The sequence below is a fragment of the Periophthalmus magnuspinnatus genome, chromosome 24, assembly GCF_009829125.3.
Source record: "Periophthalmus magnuspinnatus isolate fPerMag1 chromosome 24, fPerMag1.2.pri, whole genome shotgun sequence".
Taxonomy (NCBI): domain Eukaryota; kingdom Metazoa; phylum Chordata; class Actinopteri; order Gobiiformes; family Gobiidae; genus Periophthalmus; species Periophthalmus magnuspinnatus.
This window is the reverse complement of record NC_047149.1, coordinates 9,004,689-9,027,515: the sequence shown is the minus strand read 5'-3', so window position 1 is coordinate 9,027,515 and position 22,827 is coordinate 9,004,689. Positions and strand designations below refer to the sequence as shown.

General features: G+C 37.6%; 1 protein-coding gene across 4 annotated transcripts in view; it reads left to right on the top strand.

Moving 5' to 3' along the window:
- Positions 1–22,827, top strand: part of lama2 (laminin, alpha 2) — a 236,485-nt gene that overhangs the window by 70,724 nt on the left and 142,934 nt on the right. For all 4 annotated transcript variants that reach the window (XM_055232136.1, XM_055232139.1, XM_055232138.1 and 1 more), the window contains exons 4-13: positions 447–498; positions 753–943; positions 6,580–6,759; positions 8,840–8,929; positions 11,829–11,946; positions 14,090–14,268; positions 15,895–15,994; positions 16,235–16,292; positions 19,094–19,196; positions 20,904–21,044. In XM_055232136.1, the coding sequence (XP_055088111.1) occupies positions 447–498; positions 753–943; positions 6,580–6,759; positions 8,840–8,929; positions 11,829–11,946; positions 14,090–14,268; positions 15,895–15,994; positions 16,235–16,292; positions 19,094–19,196; positions 20,904–21,044 (1,212 nt within the window). The remainder of the gene's footprint in view (positions 1–446; positions 499–752; positions 944–6,579; positions 6,760–8,839; positions 8,930–11,828; positions 11,947–14,089; positions 14,269–15,894; positions 15,995–16,234; positions 16,293–19,093; positions 19,197–20,903; positions 21,045–22,827) is intronic.

The window sequence follows — 22,827 nt, the reverse complement described above, 5'->3', positions numbered from 1 at the left end:
ACACGGACTATCGGATCAATATCGTGATACTTCCCATAGTAATGCTTGGTATCAAATCGAAACAAAAATCACTGGTGTCATCCATCACTATTAAATACCCACATTTTAATTGCCTTTGATTGCGTTGTAAATTGTTTCTAATATTTGTGCCCATCTAATCTGTATTTATATTTCTAGCATTCATTCACTCTCTTCTTCAGTAGCAAATGATACCTCGTGATCATTGCGGCACTAGCTTACAGACTACTTTGCATAGCCTAACCTTTAGCACAGGCCAATTATTTAGAGTAGCTGGAGGATTGTCTTCCCCTTTTCCCGCCAACAACACTTGTTAATATGTCTCAGTTTGCAGTACATTGCTTTTACTAGGTTATGGCTGTTACATCTCTTGGAGCTACTGTAGAATATTCTTCTTAACTTCTTTATCTTGACCTTGGCTTTTGCAGGTTTTCCAGATTGCCTACATCATAATAAAAGCTGCAAACTCCCCACGCCCAGGTAAGTCTGTACTCAGAACTAAATAATAGAATATTATTCATTGCTTTATCTTTATATGTGTGTGTGTGTATATATATATATATATATATATATATATATATATAAGTTTTTTTCTGCCATCTGAAGGAAAATGTTTTGTCATGCATTTTCATTTTGACCTAACATTGCTCTACATCGATTGTTGTCAACACATCACACATTTGGAAGCTGCTGATCATCACTTTATCCATACATCATATTTGTGCATCCCTCAGGAAACTGGGTCCTGGAGCGTTCGATTGATGGCGTGACCTTTGAACCCTGGCAGTACTACGCCATCACGGATACTGAGTGCCTGACACGCTTCAACATCAACCCCCGCACCGGCATCCCCTCCTACACCCGGGACGATGAAGTGATCTGCACCTCCTTTTACTCCAAGATCCACCCTCTGGAGAATGGAGAGGTAACATACGTTTACAAATTAACTATTATGTGTCGTATCCAAAAAGGACACATTATGCTTCACTTCACTGCTTTTACAGTGGTATTTCATGATTTGTAACTAACTTTGCTTGGAAAATATATTCTTTTGTAGCAGTTTCCTTCTCAGTGTTTTGATTGGGTCTCTCTGACTGCCAAATTAGCAGAAGGGACATTGTTGACATGATGCTAACAAATAGACATTTTATATTGAAAGCAGTGTAAGCACTGAAACAAGCGTTGAGAATAAATTCACTGGGACCCAGAGAGGAATAGAGTAAAAAGAAACACTGTATACATTTACTGTTGGTGGCTGCTACCTGCTTGTCTTCATGAAGATGTTATTGCCTGGAATGTTCCACAGTATGACAATAAATTTACCTACAATTACTGGTGATTTATTACGAAAAGAAAAAAAAAATACATTGGAGAAAAATGCATTCTACTCTCAGTTCTCCACAGATCTGTAACTTGACCTGGATGGCATCAGATGCTTGTCTCCATGGAGATAAGTTTAATGCCATACTGTTGAACACGCTAGGCAAAGTAAAATATCCATAAAGAAAAGCAGGTGATGGACGTTACATAATGCACCTTTAAACTGCATAGTTGCATGATTTTTGGTCAATGGTGAATGTGATAAGGGTAAAACTAATAACTGGTCATTTATTTTTATTTTTATATTTGTTTGTGCCTAAACAAAACTCTGTACTTATCGTGTTACACTGATGATGCACTGAAACTACTAGTTTACATAAGACACACATTGGTATCTGGTTGTTTACTGTTATTCCTCTTTGATCAGTTGCGTACATGATTGCTCAGGCACCCGCTGGCTTTCTTAACTGACATTAATGAAGAGAAAAACAAACTGTCCATGCTCTGGCGTATATAGTCTAATTATTGAAGCTTAAATGCGCACAGCGACCATGCTTTTTGAGAAGAGGAGCGGTGGATGAGGGGGTGTGAGCTGGGGATGTCAAGAGCTGCCGCCTGACTTGTCTGCATCTGTGGGTGTGGAGGAGGGTGGAGGGGGGGATGGGGGTACAGAAAGAGGAAGCCTGGGACAAATTCATTAGATGTATCATGGTAGAGCATTGGTAGTGAGTATATGTGGTACATTTTGACCTGACCTACAACTACCACCAATCCAACAATATCTAAAAAATAATGATAAAGATGGATATTTAAAGGGCCCATATTATGCTATTTTTTAAGCTACACCTTGTGATGTCATGTGGTAATACAGGAAGTGCTCCACTGTGTTTTTCAACTCCATACATCTTCACTCGAATTTCGATTATTTCAGTCCTGAAAGTGCCCATCTCTACTAAACAAAATGTAAAAGGAGCTGTTAACTTGAAAACTACTGCTTCATGACATCACAAAGTGGAACAGAGCATTTTTGAGCTTTGGAGAGGTAGACAGACTAATGATAGAATGTTACTTAAACATGTGTGAATGAAACAAAACATAACTCCAGCTTTGTTTTTAAGGAGGTATCAACATTATCACATGGCTTAAAGCTCACAAGAGTCAATTTTGCGTAATATAGGACCTTTAACAAGACAACAAATACAAATACTAGAGGCAAAGAAACGTGTCAGTGTGGAGACGGAGAAGTTTAATATCAGAAAGGGCATCTGAGTTAATAATATGTCACGTGTGATCCTGCAGGAATAGTGTGTAAGAAAATAACAAATACTTAAGAAGACTAAAATGCATTACCCATGGATGAGGAACAGTATTGTAAAACTCAAACTTTTCCAACAGTAAAAGGGATATTTTTTGTTTTCTTGTGAATTGAAAAAGTCTGTATAGTTCTCCTCTTTTCATCCCCAGTACATCATACCCCTTACTTTGTACTATGTGTATGCAGGGATTTATCACACTGTGGGAACTAACATCCGTATGCACAGTGACATCACAGGGACCTGCCTTGCTTATGGGGAAAAATAGGTCCATATGATGTAAATCCTTTATTATTACATCAACAACGTGATTATGAAAGCAACTATGATTAAGGTTAGGATCAGTCTCCAAGAAATGAATGGAAGTGAGTGTAATGTCCCCAATAAGCGTGAAAACCTAATGTGTGTGTGTGTGTGTGGGGGGGGTGTGTGGGTGTGTGTGGGGGTGTGTGTGTGTGTGTGTGTGTGTGTGTGTGTGTGTGTATTTATATGTGTGGTGTATGACAGCTCTGCAGCAGGCTCTGATCACAGTGAAACTCTAATGAATGGTTGGCAGTGTGTCACTAGCACTTTTCCTCCATCCGTTCTTCTCTCCTCCTCTCTCATCTCTAACTTCTTCTTTTTCTGTCCATCCTCCTCTCTTGTCATCTTCTCTTCCTCTTCTACTCTTTCTCTCCTTCTTCATCTTCCCCTCTCTTTTCTTCAATCCTCTTCACACACATAGACAGTTAGGCAGATAGGCCTTGTTTCTTTGGCCACATTAGTGAGACACAGCCAGATGGACGAACATAGCTACTTTTTTTTTTTTTTTTTTACTTTTTATTGTTGCTAGTGGTTATATATAGTAAATATGGCACATTATGAGATGAAAAGCAAAGTGATTATAGATCAGATGGTGGAAGAAGTACTCAATTTTGTTACTTAAGTACAGATAACCGAGCAAAAATACTCAAGTAAAAGTATCACATGATTAAAGTACCTTTTTAAAAATGTACTTAAAGAGTAAAAAGTAAAAGTATTTCACACAGATTTATAAGACTTAAAATATAGTACACTCGTATAGTTTTATTTTTCAGTCTTTTCAGCAGGTCTCAAACAATAATAAGAAATACTTCTACTTTTTTGTCCTGTACAAAAATGTAGTGGAAAGTACAGATATCTTAAATTAAATGTAGTGAAACAAAGGTATAAAGTATCCAGTATCCACTTAAAAACTGGCTTAAGTAAAGTACAAATACCTACTTTTTTTTTTTTTTTTTTTAAGTCTGTTTACTTAGGTCTACTGAAAAAAATATAGGCTACTCAATGTAAAAAATGGCTAATCAAAGTGAGACTGTACATTAAAGATAAAGGATAACGGCATGATAATGTAAAGACTTATAGGTTATACGCTTTGCAGTATTTCCATAAAAAATAAACTTTGTAATTGAGCTTAGAAAACTTGCTCTTTATTGAAATAGGTCAATGTATTCCTTCATCAGTGCAGTGGGAACAGGTGTGCCTGATTACTGCTGTGGAGCAGCTCAAGATTTCAGTAGATAAAGGAGGGGGGTGTTTTTTTTTATAATTTAATTTTGTATGTAGTATGCAATATTATTTACTCACATATTAATTTAAGGAGTGGTTATATTTGTGATATAAAGAATAATATTTGTGTTGTATGGATGGTTTGAGAAAGAAAAATGCTCTGTTCATATTTAAATGACCATTCCACCCCTATGAACCAGAGGAGATGGTACAGTCCATGTTGAGACATTAAACTCTTGAAGTGCTTAATAATATTATTTATTCATTTGTTATAGAATGTACTGTAACTTCTGCTCTTTATAAAAGTTACTAGTAGCTCTAAATATGTGCTTAGTGGTAAGAAATGAGCTCTAACTAACTAATAAAGGTAAGTGAAGGTACAGATAGGACATAGCTAAACTAAAATGTGCTACTCTTTTGTCTTAAGAATATGGTCGTGTTTGAGAGAATAGTGCTTTTTATCTGTCATTTTCTGCCAGCTAACATCATTTTGGGTCATTACGCACAGCTATAGCATTATTACCATGGGACGTTTCTGACAGCTGTTTCAGTTGTTATATTTCTTCCAGTACACTTTGTTTGACCTGTATGCTAATCACACATGCTAACCATTCATCAGCATTTTATCAAACCCCATGGCCTAAATCTGACTGTCCATGGGACATGTCTCTAGAGGAGCCAATAGTAACTGGGTAGCCCTGTGGCTCTCCTGTCCACTGACCATGTGCAATAGTTCTCTTCTCCCTATGGAAGGCCAAAAGGGACAAAAAACTACTTATTCACACGTTGGCATGTAAAAATCGTGCGTTTAATCCATTAATTCAAGTTCTTAAAGAAATTACAAAACATTAAAACAAAAACAGCAGTTGTATTGCTTTTTATGACAGTGCACCACAGTGGGATAATACTGTTTTAAGAGTTACAACAGCCTCATAATTTTGAAACCCATGTTTATAGCTGTGAGACTAGAGGATGTATCACAACATTCTATGGTCACAATGCAAATATGTCCCATGATTTCAGTTCACTTTGACATTATATTTTCAGCATCAGTTGCCTACTCTAGACTGTGATATTACTTTGGTTAATTAATAATTAAAAAAATAACATTAAACTTTGATGCATTTATTTCAGACTAAGAGAATGACCAGGATTTGAACCAGCCTCTAGAAAAGAATAATATTAAAAACTCACTATTTTCATCCACTCGGCCAGCACTGGAGGAAATGAAATAAAATATATTTGTTAATCAACAGGGACACAGGAAAAAAAATAAAAAATAAAAAATAAAAATAAATAAATAAATATATATATATATATATATATATATATATATATATATATATATATATATATATATATATATATATATATATATATATATATATATATATATATATATAATACATAGTTGTAGTGAAAATGTTGACTAGATGCTTTATTTCTGATCAAAAGTCTTGTTTTCTATGGGAAAAATACTTTCTGGGCAGTAGGATTTTTTTCACAGTAGTACCAATGAGTGGCCACTAGTCCAACTCGAGACAACTCTAAGCAAGAAATACTCTGTCCAGTTATTTTGATCGATTCATGCATTTTATGTATAACTTGCCGCAACAAAGCCATATTCATGAACTCATGTGATAGCCTATTGTTAAAGCGGTTAACTCCTTTGGAGTTTACAGTTGTTTATATTACCTCTCACTCAAAGGATTGTCAAAAGTATCTAAAATCAGATGCTCATCGACACTAAAACTTGTATCAAAACTAGATACTCATTTAAGCAGGTATTGATACTGAGAAAAGTCATAGTCACAGGGCAAAAATGAACCTTTCCTGAAAAGCTTTAGAATAATCTGTATCAGAACAAGTATAAGACACATAGACTATTAAACACCACTATGGACCACTATGAAACCTACCTGGATGACTGAGGAATTACACAGATATAAGGGCACATGATAATATAAAAGAAAGTGCTACAATTTAATGTTGAAAATCACATTCTTTTGTCTAAATAAAGAGTGTTTTTAATTATCATCATGGTATCGGAATCACTGTTAAGTATTTAGTCTTTTCTTTGGTATTGAAATCGAGTGTGACAACACTACTCACTAATTCATTGTTTGTATTATTGGCGGCCATTGTCGTAATGCTTATTAATGATGAAGATACAATTTGTAGCTGTTAAGTAAGCATTACGTGATTACTATAGTGAACCCATACAGTGCAATCAGTAGTTTTTCTGTTCATTGATCTACTTTTCTTTTGTTTGTCTTGTATAGATTTCCCCACCCACTTTGACGCTCCTGGGGGACCCTAATGGCACCTCTGCTGTTTGTTGTGGCACCCGGTCTTGCTGTGACCCGCTCTCTGTCATTATTAATCTGCCTCTCTCATATAGATCCACACTTCACTGATCAATGGACGTCCCAGCGCCGATGACCCCTCCCCCACACTGCTGAACTTCACCTCGGCGCGCTACATCCGCCTGGTGCTCCAGCGAATCCGGACCCTCAATGCCGACCTCATGACCCTGACCCAACACGACCCCAAAGAGATCGATCCCATTGTGACGAGAAGGGTTAGACAAAACACTTCTTTCACACCTGACAGATAGGCTGCAGCTTCTCAAACACCTGTCCCTGTTTTCAACCAAGTACACGGAATCACATTTAATTTTCTGTTTAGGGATGTAATTATGTCCAAATTTCATGGTACTTACAATGTCATATTTTTGAATAATATATTATGGCCAAGTAAGTATTTTCACCTTGACTGAACTGAATGGGATCTGTGGAGTTGTTCAGTTAAAAAGTTACAATTCGCTATTTTGTAATAGTTCAGTAAGATGTATATGATAATAAGTAGATAGATGATATATTTACACTTTTTAGCAAAATTGGCTATTGGTGTAAAATCTCCAGCACAGATCGATATTTTGTTTTGGCTCACCTGCTGCCTAAGGAATATGCATACAACTTCTGACACATAGGGAGGACATTTGACACACAAGAACATTTCAACTACAGCGTTAGCAGTTTCTAAGCAGACTAAGACAAGCGATTGTGTTGTTTGCAGAGGAAATTATGGTACATAAAAAGTTGCAGCCTTTCTGATTTACTAATTGCATTCAAATTGTGATTTTGATTCTATTGCGATACATTTTGCAGCCTACAGTCTACAAAAAGTTTACAGGACCCTGTTAAATTCCTTAACTTTTTATTGTTGTGAAGAACTAAACATTAAGAAAATATGCCAAAATACCACTAAAATAGGGCTGCAACAAGTGACTAATCGTGACTAGTCAACTATAAAGTAAAATCTCTTGTAATCCTGTGTAATCTCTGTGTATAGTCAGTCATAGTAGTAAAAGAAGAAAAGCAGGGGTTGGGAGGGCCCTTTATCATTGCTTGCAGTTTTCATTTAAGTTTGTCATTTTCCTTGGACATATAAAGCAAGCTTCAAGCACAATTTCTCAACAGACAAAGCAGATGAATTCAGTGTTTATATAAATAATTACAGTACCTGCCACCTTTTTTCAGCCTGACGTTTCTGCACAGAAATACATTGAATAGGCCTAATTTTGTTTTTGACATGAAAAAGGGCAATTATATTCTTTGAACATTACATATTTATTTTTGTGTGTGCCAAATTACATTTTAACACATACAGTACAAAGCACTGAATTACACCAGTTCAAATGTTTGTTTTAATGAGAGCATAGAATAATCATGTCACTACCATTTCACATGGCCAGTGGTAATTACACAGCATGTGAAAGTCAAATCAGCTTCTCATTGTCCAGTCTCACTGCAGAGAGATGCTCATGAACTAAACTTATTATGTTAAGATGAACAAATTATAGAAAACTATATAGTGCAAAATACTTTGTATAACAAACCACGAAACAACAAAATACATGAAATGAATTTTAAACTATTTAGGCAAGGCAAGTTTATTATAAAGTAATTCAAAGTGCTTTAATAAGAAAGACATTAAAATCACAATACAAACAAATCAAAACATAAATAAAAACTGAAGAGTGCAGAATAAAAACCTTTCAGTCATATGCACAGATAAACAGAACTGTTTGAGCCTGGATTTAAACATTGTCAAAATAGAGGCCCTTCTCACATCTTCAGACTGTTCCAGGTTTTAGCTGCATAAAACTGAAATGCTGATTCCCCGTGTTTAGTCCTGACTCTGGGCACCAGCAGGAGGCCAGTCCCTGAAGTCCTCAGAGTGTGAGATGGTTCATATGGCTCTAACATGTGAGAGATGTACTTTTATTTAACATTCATTTAATCAAGGAAACATTTGAAAACCAACTTTCCTTTACTACATGGACATTATGTAATGAAGCTATTATCTATGTTGTTCTGTGGTAACTGCTTTATTTTATTCTGTCACAATACTTTTGCCTCAACAAATTCTATAAGATTTTATTGTTTAGTGACTCTTTCTAGATTAAAAATTCCTGTTTCACATTGAAAATTATTTATAAATGGTTCCTCACCTTACCACTTTTTCTGAAATTTACCACAATATGTTCATTATTTCTGTATTTGTTAACTTTCTAGCATAAACAAAAGCCTCAGCATAACAAACCAGTGCTGACAAAACCACACCCTTACTTCCCCCTTGTGTTCCCTCTGTTTCAGTATTACTACTCTATCAAGGACATCTCAGTGGGAGGCATGTGCATCTGCTACGGCCACGCCAAAGCCTGCCCGCTCAACATGGAAACAAAGGTACCCGACTCAACCACCATTTTTCTTCTTCTCCAGCTCACTGTAGCAGTAATGTAGCTCTCCCCCTTATATTGAGAGCAAAGACTGGCCCCGGGCAAGAGCTTTTTATCCACCTCGCCTGGTATCAGACACGGAGGTGTGTGCGTGTACCAGGGACACAAGTGACACCGAGAAGCACTGTCTCAAATGTCACTTCAAACAGAGGGGCGTTTGATTCGAGACACCTGATCTCCCCCGTTGCTACCTGGGCATTCACACTCACACAGAGAGAGAAAGAGAGATAGAGGAGGGAGAGTTTTGTGTCCTTTACATGTCCCTGGGCTGAAGTGCCAAGGCTACCTCAGACCTGACACCCGGGTCTGGTCCCTGGGTGATGATGTCACAGACGATAAGAGGTGCCGCTGGAGGTGTGTGAACAGAATAGTCATACTTTTTGAATGCACCTGTAGTCAAAGGAGCTGCTAGCAAAGGCCAGTATGATGGTCGTCTTGAAAAAAATCTAAATAGGTTTAGTGTGATAGCCTAAATTTTGAAAAGTAAAAATGTTTTAACACATTTTAGGGATTGAACAAGAATTCATGTAACAAGATCTTGCCAGATAAAACTGCTCATAAGGAAAAGGATTGTGTTACCCCTCTTGACAAGATGTAGTTCCACAAGGGGGGATTTATTTGTCTTTTGTTTTGGATAGCCCTTTGAGATGCATTATCTCTTCCCTTGAACAAGAGATGGCTAAAAGCAGTGCTAAAATTACAAACCAAAATTAAATATAATACATCAAAAACAGTGAGGCTAAAATTGTGAACTGAACGACACAATTTTACTAATTATAAATCTCAACATCTCCTCTCATGTCGAGGAAATATGTTTGGTCTTCCATCCCCAGTTAAAAGTCATATTTACAACATATAGCTAACATTATATATATTTCTGTAACATTGATTTTACATTGTAAGAAACAGTAAGACAATATGAACATTTGTTTCACTAAGTAGGAGCACTATAAATTCATCAACTTCCATTTCTTTGCAACATACCATTAGGTTGTTGCATCCTGGTAGACAGCACCAACACACCAAAGCGTTTTTACTGAGATAATAATACAATGTAATGATGTTATCTAGATTTGCTGGGTTTGTCTTGTCCAGGGTTCTGACCACTAAAACTAACAAGCACTCTTTGCATTGCACTTACTAAAGTGCAATGCAAAGACATTGTTTAACACATTTAAACTCCCACATATCTTTATACTTCTTAAATGAAACATGGGCCATACACACAACCACTTTCCTTACACCTCCTCGATATTTAAGGCATTTTACTGCCTACATATCGTATATCCCAGCAGAGTTTGAGCTCCTTTCACTTTTCACAGCTTTGTACATGCGCATGTTTTAGTCCGGGCATGGTTTCAGACAGCAGAGAAGGTGGGGACCTGCGGGATGATTTGTTGATGATCTCCTCCTCTGTGTTTGTTATGGTGCAGGCTCAGCACAAAGGCAGCCTGGAGCCACGGCGGTAGAGATAAAAGCCCCAACTCTCTCTGACTATCTCACTCCTCTCTCTGTAGATACAAGCTTGGCTCTAGCTCGCCCATTGTGCTCCGCTGGCAAACCCCTCCACCGTCAAACCATCAAGCAATTTACACAAAGTCTTAAATTGAATCACTGAACTACAGTTGGCGTCTTTCCAGCTACATTCGGCGTTTAGTTTTGAATTTATTTGGCTCCTGGGGGAAAAGTAGTGAACCCATTTGCTACTGGCCGACGATGTGAAGCGAGTTCTTTCATTACACTTGGCAGCATGTGAATACAGCTCCTGCGTGATAGATTTTCAATAGGTCACGCATATTGGCCATTACCTGTTTGTAGCAATCCATTTTCACTTGATAAGAATGTGCTGATACGGCATACACCTATTACTACAGGCTTTTGTTTGCATCACATAATTTATGATAATGTACATTAAAATGCTCCTGTGGATTAACAAGGGAGAGATAGAGTGAGCACTTTTTCATCAGTGGCAAAATGTATGTTATTAAATCCAGGAATAATTTGATGATTGGTAATTCAAATGAACAGCAAACATGATGAGATTTGAAGTGCACAGTGGCAGAGTGGTTATCAATTATATTCCTCAGTCTCAATGAGGAGGATGCTATTGAAAGTTGTAGCTGACATAGCTTTAGTAAAGTCACCTTAACCCATGGGTATGCTTTCAGGTAGTAGGTGTAGCTTAAAACTTGCCTGGCATATCCAGACTGGTATCGCTCTGTATTTTTTATACAGAGGGGTATCAGTCTGATCACCTCTGTCATGTCTCGAGCCAGAACCAATCATCCAATCAGATTTGTTTTTGGCAGTGACGCATGTAAAAAGAAAGAGCTCATTGGTTGTCTATCATCTCCAAACAAAATGACATTTCTCTCATCTCAGATTAACAGTTTAGTGCTTCCCTCATTCACTCTGCAAAAATCTGCGATATTTTTATGATATTTTTTCTTTTCTTTTTTCCTCATAAGCAGCCATATTTGTTTTGACACAAACAGACCATGCATGTCCCTGATTAGCTAATCCACCGGTCATTCACTCTCACCTGAGCTCGGAGAGACTCACCAGTGATCAGACTCACAAGTACGAAGATGTGTGTTTTCTGGATGCCAGGCAAGCTTAAAACATAAAATATAATGATACAATGTTATACAATTTCAAGCAAGTATTGCCAATGTAACGGAATAATCACTTAGAAATTAGACTCAACAAGGAATATAATGCTTTACTTCAAAATGCAGACTGTGTTCCATGTAGGAAAATTAGGCACAAATTCACTTATATATAATTTTTAACCATTAATATCCTTATCATTCTTCTTCTTATTATTATTATGTGACCGTTTGCAGAAGTTCAGCTGTGAGTGTCAGCACAACACTTGTGGGGAGAGCTGTGACCGCTGCTGCCCTGGATACAACCAGCAACCCTGGATGGCTGGAACCTACATCACCCGCCATGTCTGTGAAAGTAAGTCTGTAGATATTAAATCTTAACAGAATGTTTGAGTTTCAACATTTGTGGATTTTGTTTTCTTTTTTCATTATTTGTATTGAAGTTCTAAGCAGGGTTGGGCCTGGTTAGTTAAACCACTGAAAACACCAGGTGCCACAGTGGTGTAGCAGTGGCTTTGCATAGTTGTTGTATCCTTAGGCAAGACACTTCACCCTTGTTTGTAGTATGTGTTGGGGCTGATGACTCAGATTGGCAGCCTTCCTTCTACCAGTCTACGTCAGAACAGCTGTGGCTACCATAGTAGTTTACACCACCCAGTATGTAATAACTACTACTAATAACAACTTTGACGGTCTGGAAAAGCGCTATATAAGGCTAATGTTTTTTGTTTTTTTTGTATTATTAACCACACTACCATTCTCATTTGAAAATTTCACATGATTGTATCCTAGACGAAATACATCTCCAAACATGTCAATACATCACTTTGTCTATTCTACTTTATTGCAATAGAGGTTGGTGAGTAGAATTGCCTTGGGTGCTCCACATTTACGCGTTCCTCATCACAGCCCCATGAGCCTATGATAAAGCACTTTATGGATCCTTGAGCGTCACCCCGTACATCCATTAACCTCCAGCGCTCGGTGCGGAGGTGAGAGGCGCTTCACTGTCACCATAAAACGGAGGTTACAACATATAATCATCATTACACTTCCCCAACCGGGCTGCTAGTCACACAGCCTGATAACCGCTGTCCTGTGATGGATGATGTGTTGTTTTAATACACAGCTATAAAACATGAAGCAAATTCATACAAATGTGAACTACTCAGAGGGAATCTAATGTACTGTCTATAGTTCAACAATCAGAGGCTTAAAGGAGCACTATGCAGTTTTTCTGGTGGAGTATAAGTCTCGTCTCCATAGAGATGTTATTGCTTTGTCTAAAATGTTGCAAACATAGACTGTAAAAAGAAGTGGACTAAAAGAGACATCACCCAGGACTTTTGGCTCCAACCAAATGAAGCTCATCGTGGCTAGAAGTTATAGGAGCGAATTTGGAGTCAGTAAGTTCCATATTTAGAATTTCAATTGCGAGTAGTAGCAACCAAAGAACTAATCTGGAGTGACCTGTTGAAGGTGAAGCCTCTTCCTGTTGCTATGCGCCCGTTCCTTGTTTAACCAGCAGTGCGGATGCTTAGCAGTGCTGTCAATCAAACCTGTTGCTAACACTAGCGGGAATGACCTCGAGGAAAGAAGGTGCTTGATTTGTCTTTTTTTAATGTTCATATCCTGATTTATGGGCACAATAGCAAAATATAAACACCAGGTTCATGTAGAGCAGGTTAATCCGAACATTTTAAGACCAAAAAGTCAAACTTGACAGCAACAGTTACAGAGAAATAAAAAGTAGAAAGAAAGAATTGGAGCCAAAGTCAATGGAGCCAGAGGCTCGCCCATGCTCACTTCCTATTTGGAGTCAAGCAGCTAGCAGGTTAGCTATGTCCATTTATATAGAGAGTCTCTGGTTACACAGTATAGTATTATTTGAATTATTTCAATTACAGGTGTTTTATTGCATAAAAAAATCCTTCAAAAAACACATTACTGTCAGCTGGATCACTTCAGCACATCTCTGACCTGGTGTCACCTGCATGTTGTCTCCGCAGAGATAGACATGTTGACCGCCATACTGTAGAACATTCAAGGCACAGCACCTTTATACTAACACAGAAATAGTTTATTGAGCTTGGTAAAGCTAGAGTAATAGCATGCAACTAATACAACAAGATAAAAGAGGGATGCTTGTATGAGGAAGTATAGGTTGGGAGGTTGGGAAAAACAGACTCTCTGGATAAATGTCACTTTTCAGTTATAATTACATCTGCTGTTAACCATTGTTGCTTTAAAGACTAAAGAGTTGCATTGATCTTGAGAAGAACCTTGAATAAAAACATTAAGTTGTGTTGTTTATGTACAAATAGGAAATAGCTCAAAGAGACACCCACATAGCTTGAATCCTTTGGTTATTATTGTAAAGACTTCATGCCCAGTTTTGAGTGTAAATAAGTGGATTAGAAACAGCAGTAAACACTATTCTTCAAACTCCTATCAAACGCACCACAGCTTGCCTTGTATTATGAATTTTACATTTGCAGAGTGTAACTGCCACGGCAAAGCAGAAGAGTGCTACTACAACCAGACTGTGGCCAACCTGCTCCTGAGCCTGGACACGCACGGAGAGTACAGAGGGGGCGGAGTCTGTGTGGGCTGCCGTGACAACACTGACGGCATCAACTGTCAGAGCTGTGTGAACGGATACTACCGACCACAGGAGGTATAACTGATTGATACAAGACTACGCTTTTAAGGTGTTTTCTCGCATATGTGGGGGGGTACTCAACTTAAAGTACTCAAGACAATGTTATTTGAGTAAAAGCACAAGAAAATTGTTTCCAAACTTTGGTAAAAGAAGAAAAATTGATTAGTTGATGGTGTCTTAGTTGACCAACTGTTTTTTTGTGACCCTGCAGTATGACTGCCTTTTCAATTATGAACATGCAGTTCACTTATGGACATGCAGTTCACTTCTTACACTTCTCTGATATAGTAGTTTTTGCGCTAGATTCTTATAATTTTGAGAGCTTTTGCCAACACCACGGCCCCTTTTAGTTAGTTTACTTCAGGGGTGTTCATTACATCGATCGCAATCTACCAGTCGATCGCGAAGGCATTTTGGGTAGATCACATCCCGTCATCCATCCAGTCACGTGACTAATATACGGGACAACAGTCAGATTACACCTGACCCTCGGTCACATCATGGGCGCTGCACATGCATAAACAAGCGCGAGTTAACTTAACCCTATAGCATCGGATCCTATTGTCGCCGATAGAGCGCGGTTGCGGACTTTCCAGCAGCGTAACTCCGCAACCAGTTGTGCTCTCATGTAAATTCAAATGGCGTCTCAAAGCGGAGACATGGGGCTATCTAAATATTTTACCATCATTACGGTAAATCTGCCTCTGTTGTCCCTGGTGACGAATGAGAGCGCGGGGGCTGCGGGGATTTTCCCAGTCATTTATTCGATGCGTAAAAGAAAACATATGGATGGGTGTGTAAAATAGAAGTAGTTGTGTGAAAAAATGCAGTAAATTCTGATACTTCGTTTAACATGTTTTTTATGGCTATAAAAAAAGACAAAACCGTAATCAACATGATTAGCTCTGTTATCGCTTTCAAACGAAAAATGCAATTTTACTCCTGGCTGGCTGTCAGAAGCTACTGCCCGAACTATACATCCCTCACTGATTCTATTCAGTGCAAGTCATCAGAGCAGTAATCATCATTCAAGTAACTATGAACATGTAAGAAGTTAAATTGTGTTGTGCAGTATTATCTCATGACGTTGTGCAAGGCACATCAGAATGCACTGTACATGTAAGAATTCATAATACATTTACAAATAAATATATGTTTAACATTTTTGTATTAGGTGGTAGATCTTTCAGACACAGTCATTTTAAAAGTAGCTCACATACTGAAAAAGTCTGAGCACCCCTGGTTTACTTGATCAATCCACAGGGCATGTGGTTAGTCAACCGAGAATGTTTTTTTGTTGACTAACAGCCCTAAAGGAGGAAGGTCAGTGAAGGCATTACAAAGCTTCTACACTACACTCCATATCTATATGAATATAAATAGGGCTAGTAGGGCAGTTTCAGTCACTGATCTTGATCATCAGTTGATCGCTCAGTATTTTATGGTCAGTTAAATTAAATGTTTTAAATGTGTTATCCAACCTTCTAAAGAAATGAAGGTTTCAATATGGTCAATTCAGATCAAGCACAAATACACATTTTTCCTTCACAAATTGTATTTGGGTATTTGGGTGCATTCATTTAATGTAATAATAAAAATCAAACAAAAACAAAACAATTATTATTTTTGCACCCCACACAGATTGGCCCGGAAGACGATGACCCCTGTATCCCCTGCTCCTGTAACCCAGAGGGCTCCCTCAGCCAGTGGTGTGTCCCAGATGTAACCCAGGCCACTACTGGTACATCTCCCCTCTTTTCTCTTTTTAAGCTTATATTAGCTTCCCTTTGTTATACTTTTATCCACGCCGCTATTAAAAGTAACACAAGATGGACTATTTTTACAATTTTAGTGCTTATGTTGATATTTATACTATTCTTTGTAAAGCTATTTTCAAAACCTTAAGATCCTCTGTAAACTATGCGCTTTGGCTGGGATCCTATTGTTTAAAATCCTTGTGCTTTTGTTGTGTGATTGACAGGCAGGCCAGTGGGGTCATGTCGGTGTAAGCAGGGTTTTGGGGGTCTTCGCTGTGACAGGTGAGACCCGTACACAGACACACAGTCACGCTGACAGGAGGCTCAACCTCTCAGCTGTTGTCTGCTCCAATTAGACTGAAGGTGCAACCAGAAAAGTTACCATTAAGATCTGCCACAATGTACACAGGAAGGAATAGGGTAGAACACATGAGAATATGAACGTTAGATATACTACAACAACTGGAATGGTTATTACTTTTGCTATTAAAGGGCCCATATTATGCGTTTTTCTGATTTAAGCTATAATGTTGTTTACTCATCAAAACATATCCAGGGTTGTGTTTTGTTTCTGCATCCTGCATATTTAGGCAGGAGGAGGAGTTCTTCTCTCAAACAGAAAACCACTCTGTTCCACCTTGTGATGTCATGTGGCAATACAGGAGTGCTCCATTGTATTCTCTCATCATTTGGATACTTTCAGCCGTGGAAATGCCAATCTCTACTCCACAAAAGGTAAAAGGAAGCTGTTAACTTGAAAACTACGGCTTCATGACGTCACAAAGTGGAATAGAGCATTTTGAAATTTGGAGATGTAGACATAATCAAAACACAGGTATGTGGTTAACAAAGTTAGCAGGTAGACAAAGCAAAATATTAAGCATTAAAAGCTACGCTACTAGAACTACAACAACTACAGCTACTACAACTTCTACTACTACTACTACTACTGCTACAACTGCTACTATTTATGCTGAAATCCTTTTCTTGTCTCATCAGCCACAGGTTCACCAGCCTTAAATTGTGTTTATTGGATCCTGTGTGCTACTGTACATGCCCTTATATATATTTTGCACATGTAAAATGAGTCCCTGTATTGGAAAATAAAAAAGATTATGTGAAGTGAAGTCATACGAATAATCCTTATAGCCGTCCCCAGTACGTCTTCCACGCCTCCTGATGAGACCCTACGGCCCATCCATCTCACCTGCCTCATATTGTGTGTCTTGGATGTGAGGGCACCCTGTCTGCTACTACACATGCCCGTATATATTTTTGTACACTTTTAAATGAGTCCCTGTAGAATAAAAAATGCATTGGCTTGAAATCATGTATTGTCAACAGTGAACTCAGGGCCCATAGTTTTTGCCAAGATATTTTTGTTGCTTTTCCTTGTTCTAGTTTCTTATATATATATATATATATATATATATATATATATATATATATATATATATATATATATATATATATATATATATATATATATATATATATATATATATATATATATATATATATATATATATATATATATATATATATATATATATAGAGGTATCATAGGTATCATAGGTAGGTATATCAGGTATAGGCCTGTCACGATAAATAGTATAGTATATTGATTGTTATATTGATTGTTCCATACATGTTAGATGGAACATTTATTTTTGGGGGTCAGTATTTATCGTGGGTACATTTTACTTGCACTAGTGGAAACATTTTAGTTATTTTTCTGTAGCATAATTGAGCTGTAGAAGGCTGAATTATGAACTTGTATGACTCATTATAGACACAAACTAACTACTTAAGTATTGCTTTCTGTCAATTATTTATTGCAATTCATGTTTTTTTTTTTTTACAGTATTGTACATTTAGAATATTTTTTTTTAATAACTTTGCTTTAGTTCAGGTTATAATATTGTTAATCGTCTATATCTACTTCAGTAAAATATCGCACTTCAGAATTTGTTATTGTAACAGGACTAGATGCCAGTTATCTGTAAGTCACTATGGTCGCTGTGGTTATATAGAAATAGTATGTTTCCAGAGTTAATTAAATCTATTTCCCGGCTTTCCACTTTTCTCTATTCGCTGTATGATTGGAATGGTAGTATCTCAACAGTTGCAGGTACACTCAATTGATAATGACCAGTGCACTACAACATATAATTAGAAAATAAGAGAAGAGATAATAAGGCAAAAAAATCAATATCTCATGATTGGGTAATTATCGAAAAGTAATAGCCTATAACACAAGACTGGGGCTGGCACAGTCAATTGTCTGCCTCCTTTTAAATCCCTATTTATCGCCTGTCACATTAACAAATACGATGCAATATATTGCATTTTTATCTGGGAAATCCTACTTTTTAACACTCCACTCCAAAGCATTCTTAAGTACCTTCTTTTTTAGTGTCTTAAAAACATGAAAAACAGAACTGGTTTTAAATAGTTTGCAGTGGTCCAAAGTTATTCCTCACTTACCTCATTCATTCTGTGCATCCTAATTCCTAACTTCAACTCTCAGAGACCAGAGTGAACATTTGCCACAATGGTAAAGAGAATAACAACTAGCATGCTGACACACACTTCCTGATTATCGGACATCAAAATGTGAAGCAGACACATTTGGACATATTTTGAACTCAGTTGCTCCTTATACAATATGTGTACTGTGTGTGTGTACTGGGGAAGACAAATTTTACTCAAATACATAGGAAATACAGAGGTGCAGGAACTTTAACTCTCATCAGCACAAATCACTGGACTTGCACTTTGGTCATGCTAATTAATACGCACTATCCTGTAACGTTTTAATAGCTCACTTTAGATGACACCAGCACAGTTTTGAAATTACTTGGCCTAATTGTCTCATTCACTTGTAAATATATTTCCTCTGAGGCCTGCTCCACATGCACGCTTGTCACCCGTTTACGCTGATCTCAGGGACTTTATTTGGGACAGGTTGGTCTGTAAAACTGACCCAACTGTGCAGTCCTCTGCCATCACCTCTGCCGGTGATGGGGCTTATCCTCTGGACGCTCATGTTTATTATGCTATTAAACCCATTTGTCTTCCAGGTGTGCCGTGGGTTACAAAGACTACCCGTTGTGCCAGCGCTGTAACTGCAGTTTAGAGGGAAGCACCAATGAGGACCCCTGTGTGTCTCCCTGTGTGTGTAAGGTACGTGGCATTGTCAACACAACAATTATCATACTCAGCAGTTTTCTTTGCATCACACTGAAGTGCAGTGGAAGTACAGTAGCCTAAAATTGCACTCAAGTAAGAGTAACGTTACTTCAAAATAATATTATTCAAGTAGAAGTACAAAGTAGTTGTCCAAGAAAGTACTCAAGTTAAATACAAAAAAGTATTTGGGAAAACTGGTACTCTACAAGTAAAAGTGACTTTAAGAGTAACTGTCGGGACATACATCTGATAATTTTAATTTACCGGTAATGTAATTTGAAGGACAAAACATTAAATAATAAGGAAAAATCTAGTATTTTCAAATTTTATAGTGACTGAAGTAATTGTAACTGAAAACTACCCACCTCTCCTCAATAAGAACTTTGCATGTAGGTTGGGTTCACGCTCTTGAATTTGCTGATGTCATAGTTTCAGATGGAAGGCGGGGGCCTATACAACTGTATTGAAAATTTACTGTATTTGAAAGAAATATCCAAACATACATTACCCACAAATGTTGGTCCCTTTGTTAGGGATTACTTCCACAAACTTGTCATATTAATGTTATTGTATAAAGTCTGTTCAACTGAAAACAGTCACATTTTTGGATTTGAACAATGGCACCACTTTCACTTTCTGAAGCTATTGTGAAAAAAATAATTTCATTCTGTTTATTTGTGCTGACGCACCATGGAGAACACAAATTAGGTTGTCATGTGAATAGGCCCAATAATTACATACATGTGATCCATAAACCAGATTAATCATTGTATCATTCATTCAGTTGATTTTCAGTTTAAAATCAAAAATGAAAAAAGGAATAAAAGATTTGATTTTAGAAAGCTAAAAAAAGTTTAGCAAGTTTAGCACCATTACATAATCCCCCTCTTTAAATCACTCTTTCTTCAGCTACAGCAGCAGTTGTTCACTTTTGGAAGAGATTCTTTTAGGAAAAACAGCATCTTCGCCTTCTCTCCTTCTCCTCTCTGACATTGCGTTTGCTGATTTCAGTGAATAATCCGTTATTTTCTGCCTACTTGATGCACATTTGAAGTTTGAAGTGATGGGATTTAAACTGACGTTGAGTTGGTTGCTTTGGCTTTTATCCAAACTTCAGGGCATTTTGAGAAAGTAGTAGCATTTCCAATACAATCTTATTATTTAGGTTAATATGGTGATCTTGCGTTAGCGTGGCATTTAGCTGTCATTTAAATCGAAAAAGTTTGTTCCATGACACCCATGGGATGGTACAGACAACATTTTTTTTAAAGCCCCTTGAAAGAAAATAGATATAGAGGAAAAGAGAAATGATGAAAAACTATGAAAACCATGAAAATGACTTAAAGCTCTAACTTTGGAAAACAAGCAAAAAAAAAAAAAAAAAAAAAAAAAAAAAAAAAAAAAAAAAAAAAACACTTTATAAAAACACTTTATAAAAACCTTGTATCTGTGTGCAAGTGTTTATTGTGGGAATTAAAATATATTTACACTCATTTGTGGACCTCCCTAGAAGGTGGTGATTGTCATTATGTCCCTATGGTATAAATATGTAATTATTAGATCAACAACATGATTCAAAGCAAGGCATGATGCCTAGCGGCGTGTGTTAACCTGTCCAACTCTGTCATCATCATCTTTTGCTGCACGTCTACACAGTAATAATAACAGGCTTGGCTCATAACATCACTGTGTGTTTTACAGGAGAACGTGGAGGGGCCCAACTGTGACCGCTGTAAACTGGGATTTTACAACCTGCAGCGGGACAACCAGCGCGGCTGTGACAAGTGCTCCTGTATGGGTGTATCCAGCCAGTGCTCTGCCTCCACCTGGGCCTACCATAATGTAAGCCAATGACAGAACAGAAAAAAACAATTTAAAAAGTTGAGGTTTTTAGGTTATGTAAGGTGAGCAAACTATACACCCAGGATTGGACCTTATAAACTTCCTATTGTGCCTCTAATGTGCCAATCAATTGACTTGTAGTCTATAAATATTCTGTTTCCTGGTACTATTACTTATGGAAACCTGATGACACCATTTAGCAGCAGTGACACCAGCTCTGCCATGACAAAACTGCCAGACAAGGGAAATTAGAGAGCTTTGTTTTGTAAGGCTTTTGCTGTCTCATCAATACAACTGTAGAAATGCTAGTGTGGCTGTGACTCCGCTATCTCTAGCCTCATTCATATTTTAGCACGCTACACTAATATCAAACTACAGGAAGCCTTAACACTCAGCACTTGGCATACAAACTTATGTTATAGTAATTATACACCATTTGGTCTGGATGCATTAGTGTGAATTGGCAACTTCCAAAGCAATTCAATATGTAAGCAATGTAATGAAACTGAAAAACAGAATTTGCTGGTTGACCATCTAGTTGGCGGGTAGATGTTTAATCAACTGCACCACAGTAGGTTGGAGGTGGAGGTTCTGAGCTTGTATGCGTCTTCTGCAGGTTAAGGCACTGGCTACCCAGGTTTAATTGTGATTGTAGTACCTAGTATTTTCTGATCGATGTTATAATGTTCTTCTCTCAAACAGAAAACACTCTGTTCCACCTTGTGATGTCATGAGGTAATACAAGACGTGCTCCACTGTGTTTTTAAACTCCATACACCTTCACTAGAATCATTTAGATGATATCAGACCTGGAATTGCCAATCTCTACTGAACTAAAGGTAAAACTTGATAACTACCACCACATGACATCACAAGGTGGAACAGAGAATTTTGGGTTTTGGAGATGCAGACAGGCTAATATTAAATGATTACTAAAACATGTGTGAATGAGGCAAGAACAACATGGCTTAAAGCTCACAAGAGTCAATTTTGTGCAATATAATACTCAGATAAAATACTTTCAAATCTTAGAAATGAAAAACAAAATTGCACATCTTTGGGCCATAAAGAAAGCATCTAACATAAACAAGGAAGGTGAAAGTAAAGGCATCCAAATCAAGTCTTGGTTACATAGAACAAGGACAAGCTCCCAAAACATGACAGCAAGAAGGAGAGGGGGAGCGAGGGAGTAAAAAAGAGGAAAGTGTTTTTGAGTGACAGGTGATGAGAAGAAGAGGGAGGAGGAGACGCTGACAGGACGACAGCTCCGATTTAGACCGCGATAGAGACCGGTGCTTGTGTGTATGTGTGTGAGGGGGGGAAAGGGGAAGCCAAGGTCAGGTTAATTGCAATGGTAAGATGTGTGTCTACTGCTCTGTTTTCTACACACACACACACACACACACACACACACACACCCACACACCCACCCCCACACGCACACGCACACCCCCACACATAAGCAAGTGAAAAAAATCTTTGAGGAGTTAAGAGGAGGAAAAAACCATGGCGCCTGTCAAGGTTGTGAGGGCTCCTGCTCGACGTGTGACATTGGTGTGAAAATCTTTGAATGTATTTTGATGATGCCTTGAGATAAAGTCACACCTGTGAACACAAAAATATATAAGTGTAAGTGGTAAAGGATGTGGTTATGACCTTATATTGCAAAGACTTTGAGAAAATGCAATGAAATACTTAAATAACATTCATCATTGGTATAACGTCTAGAGGTGCACCAATTCAGATTTTTCTTTGAGTATCTGTCAATGCCTCATAACAACTC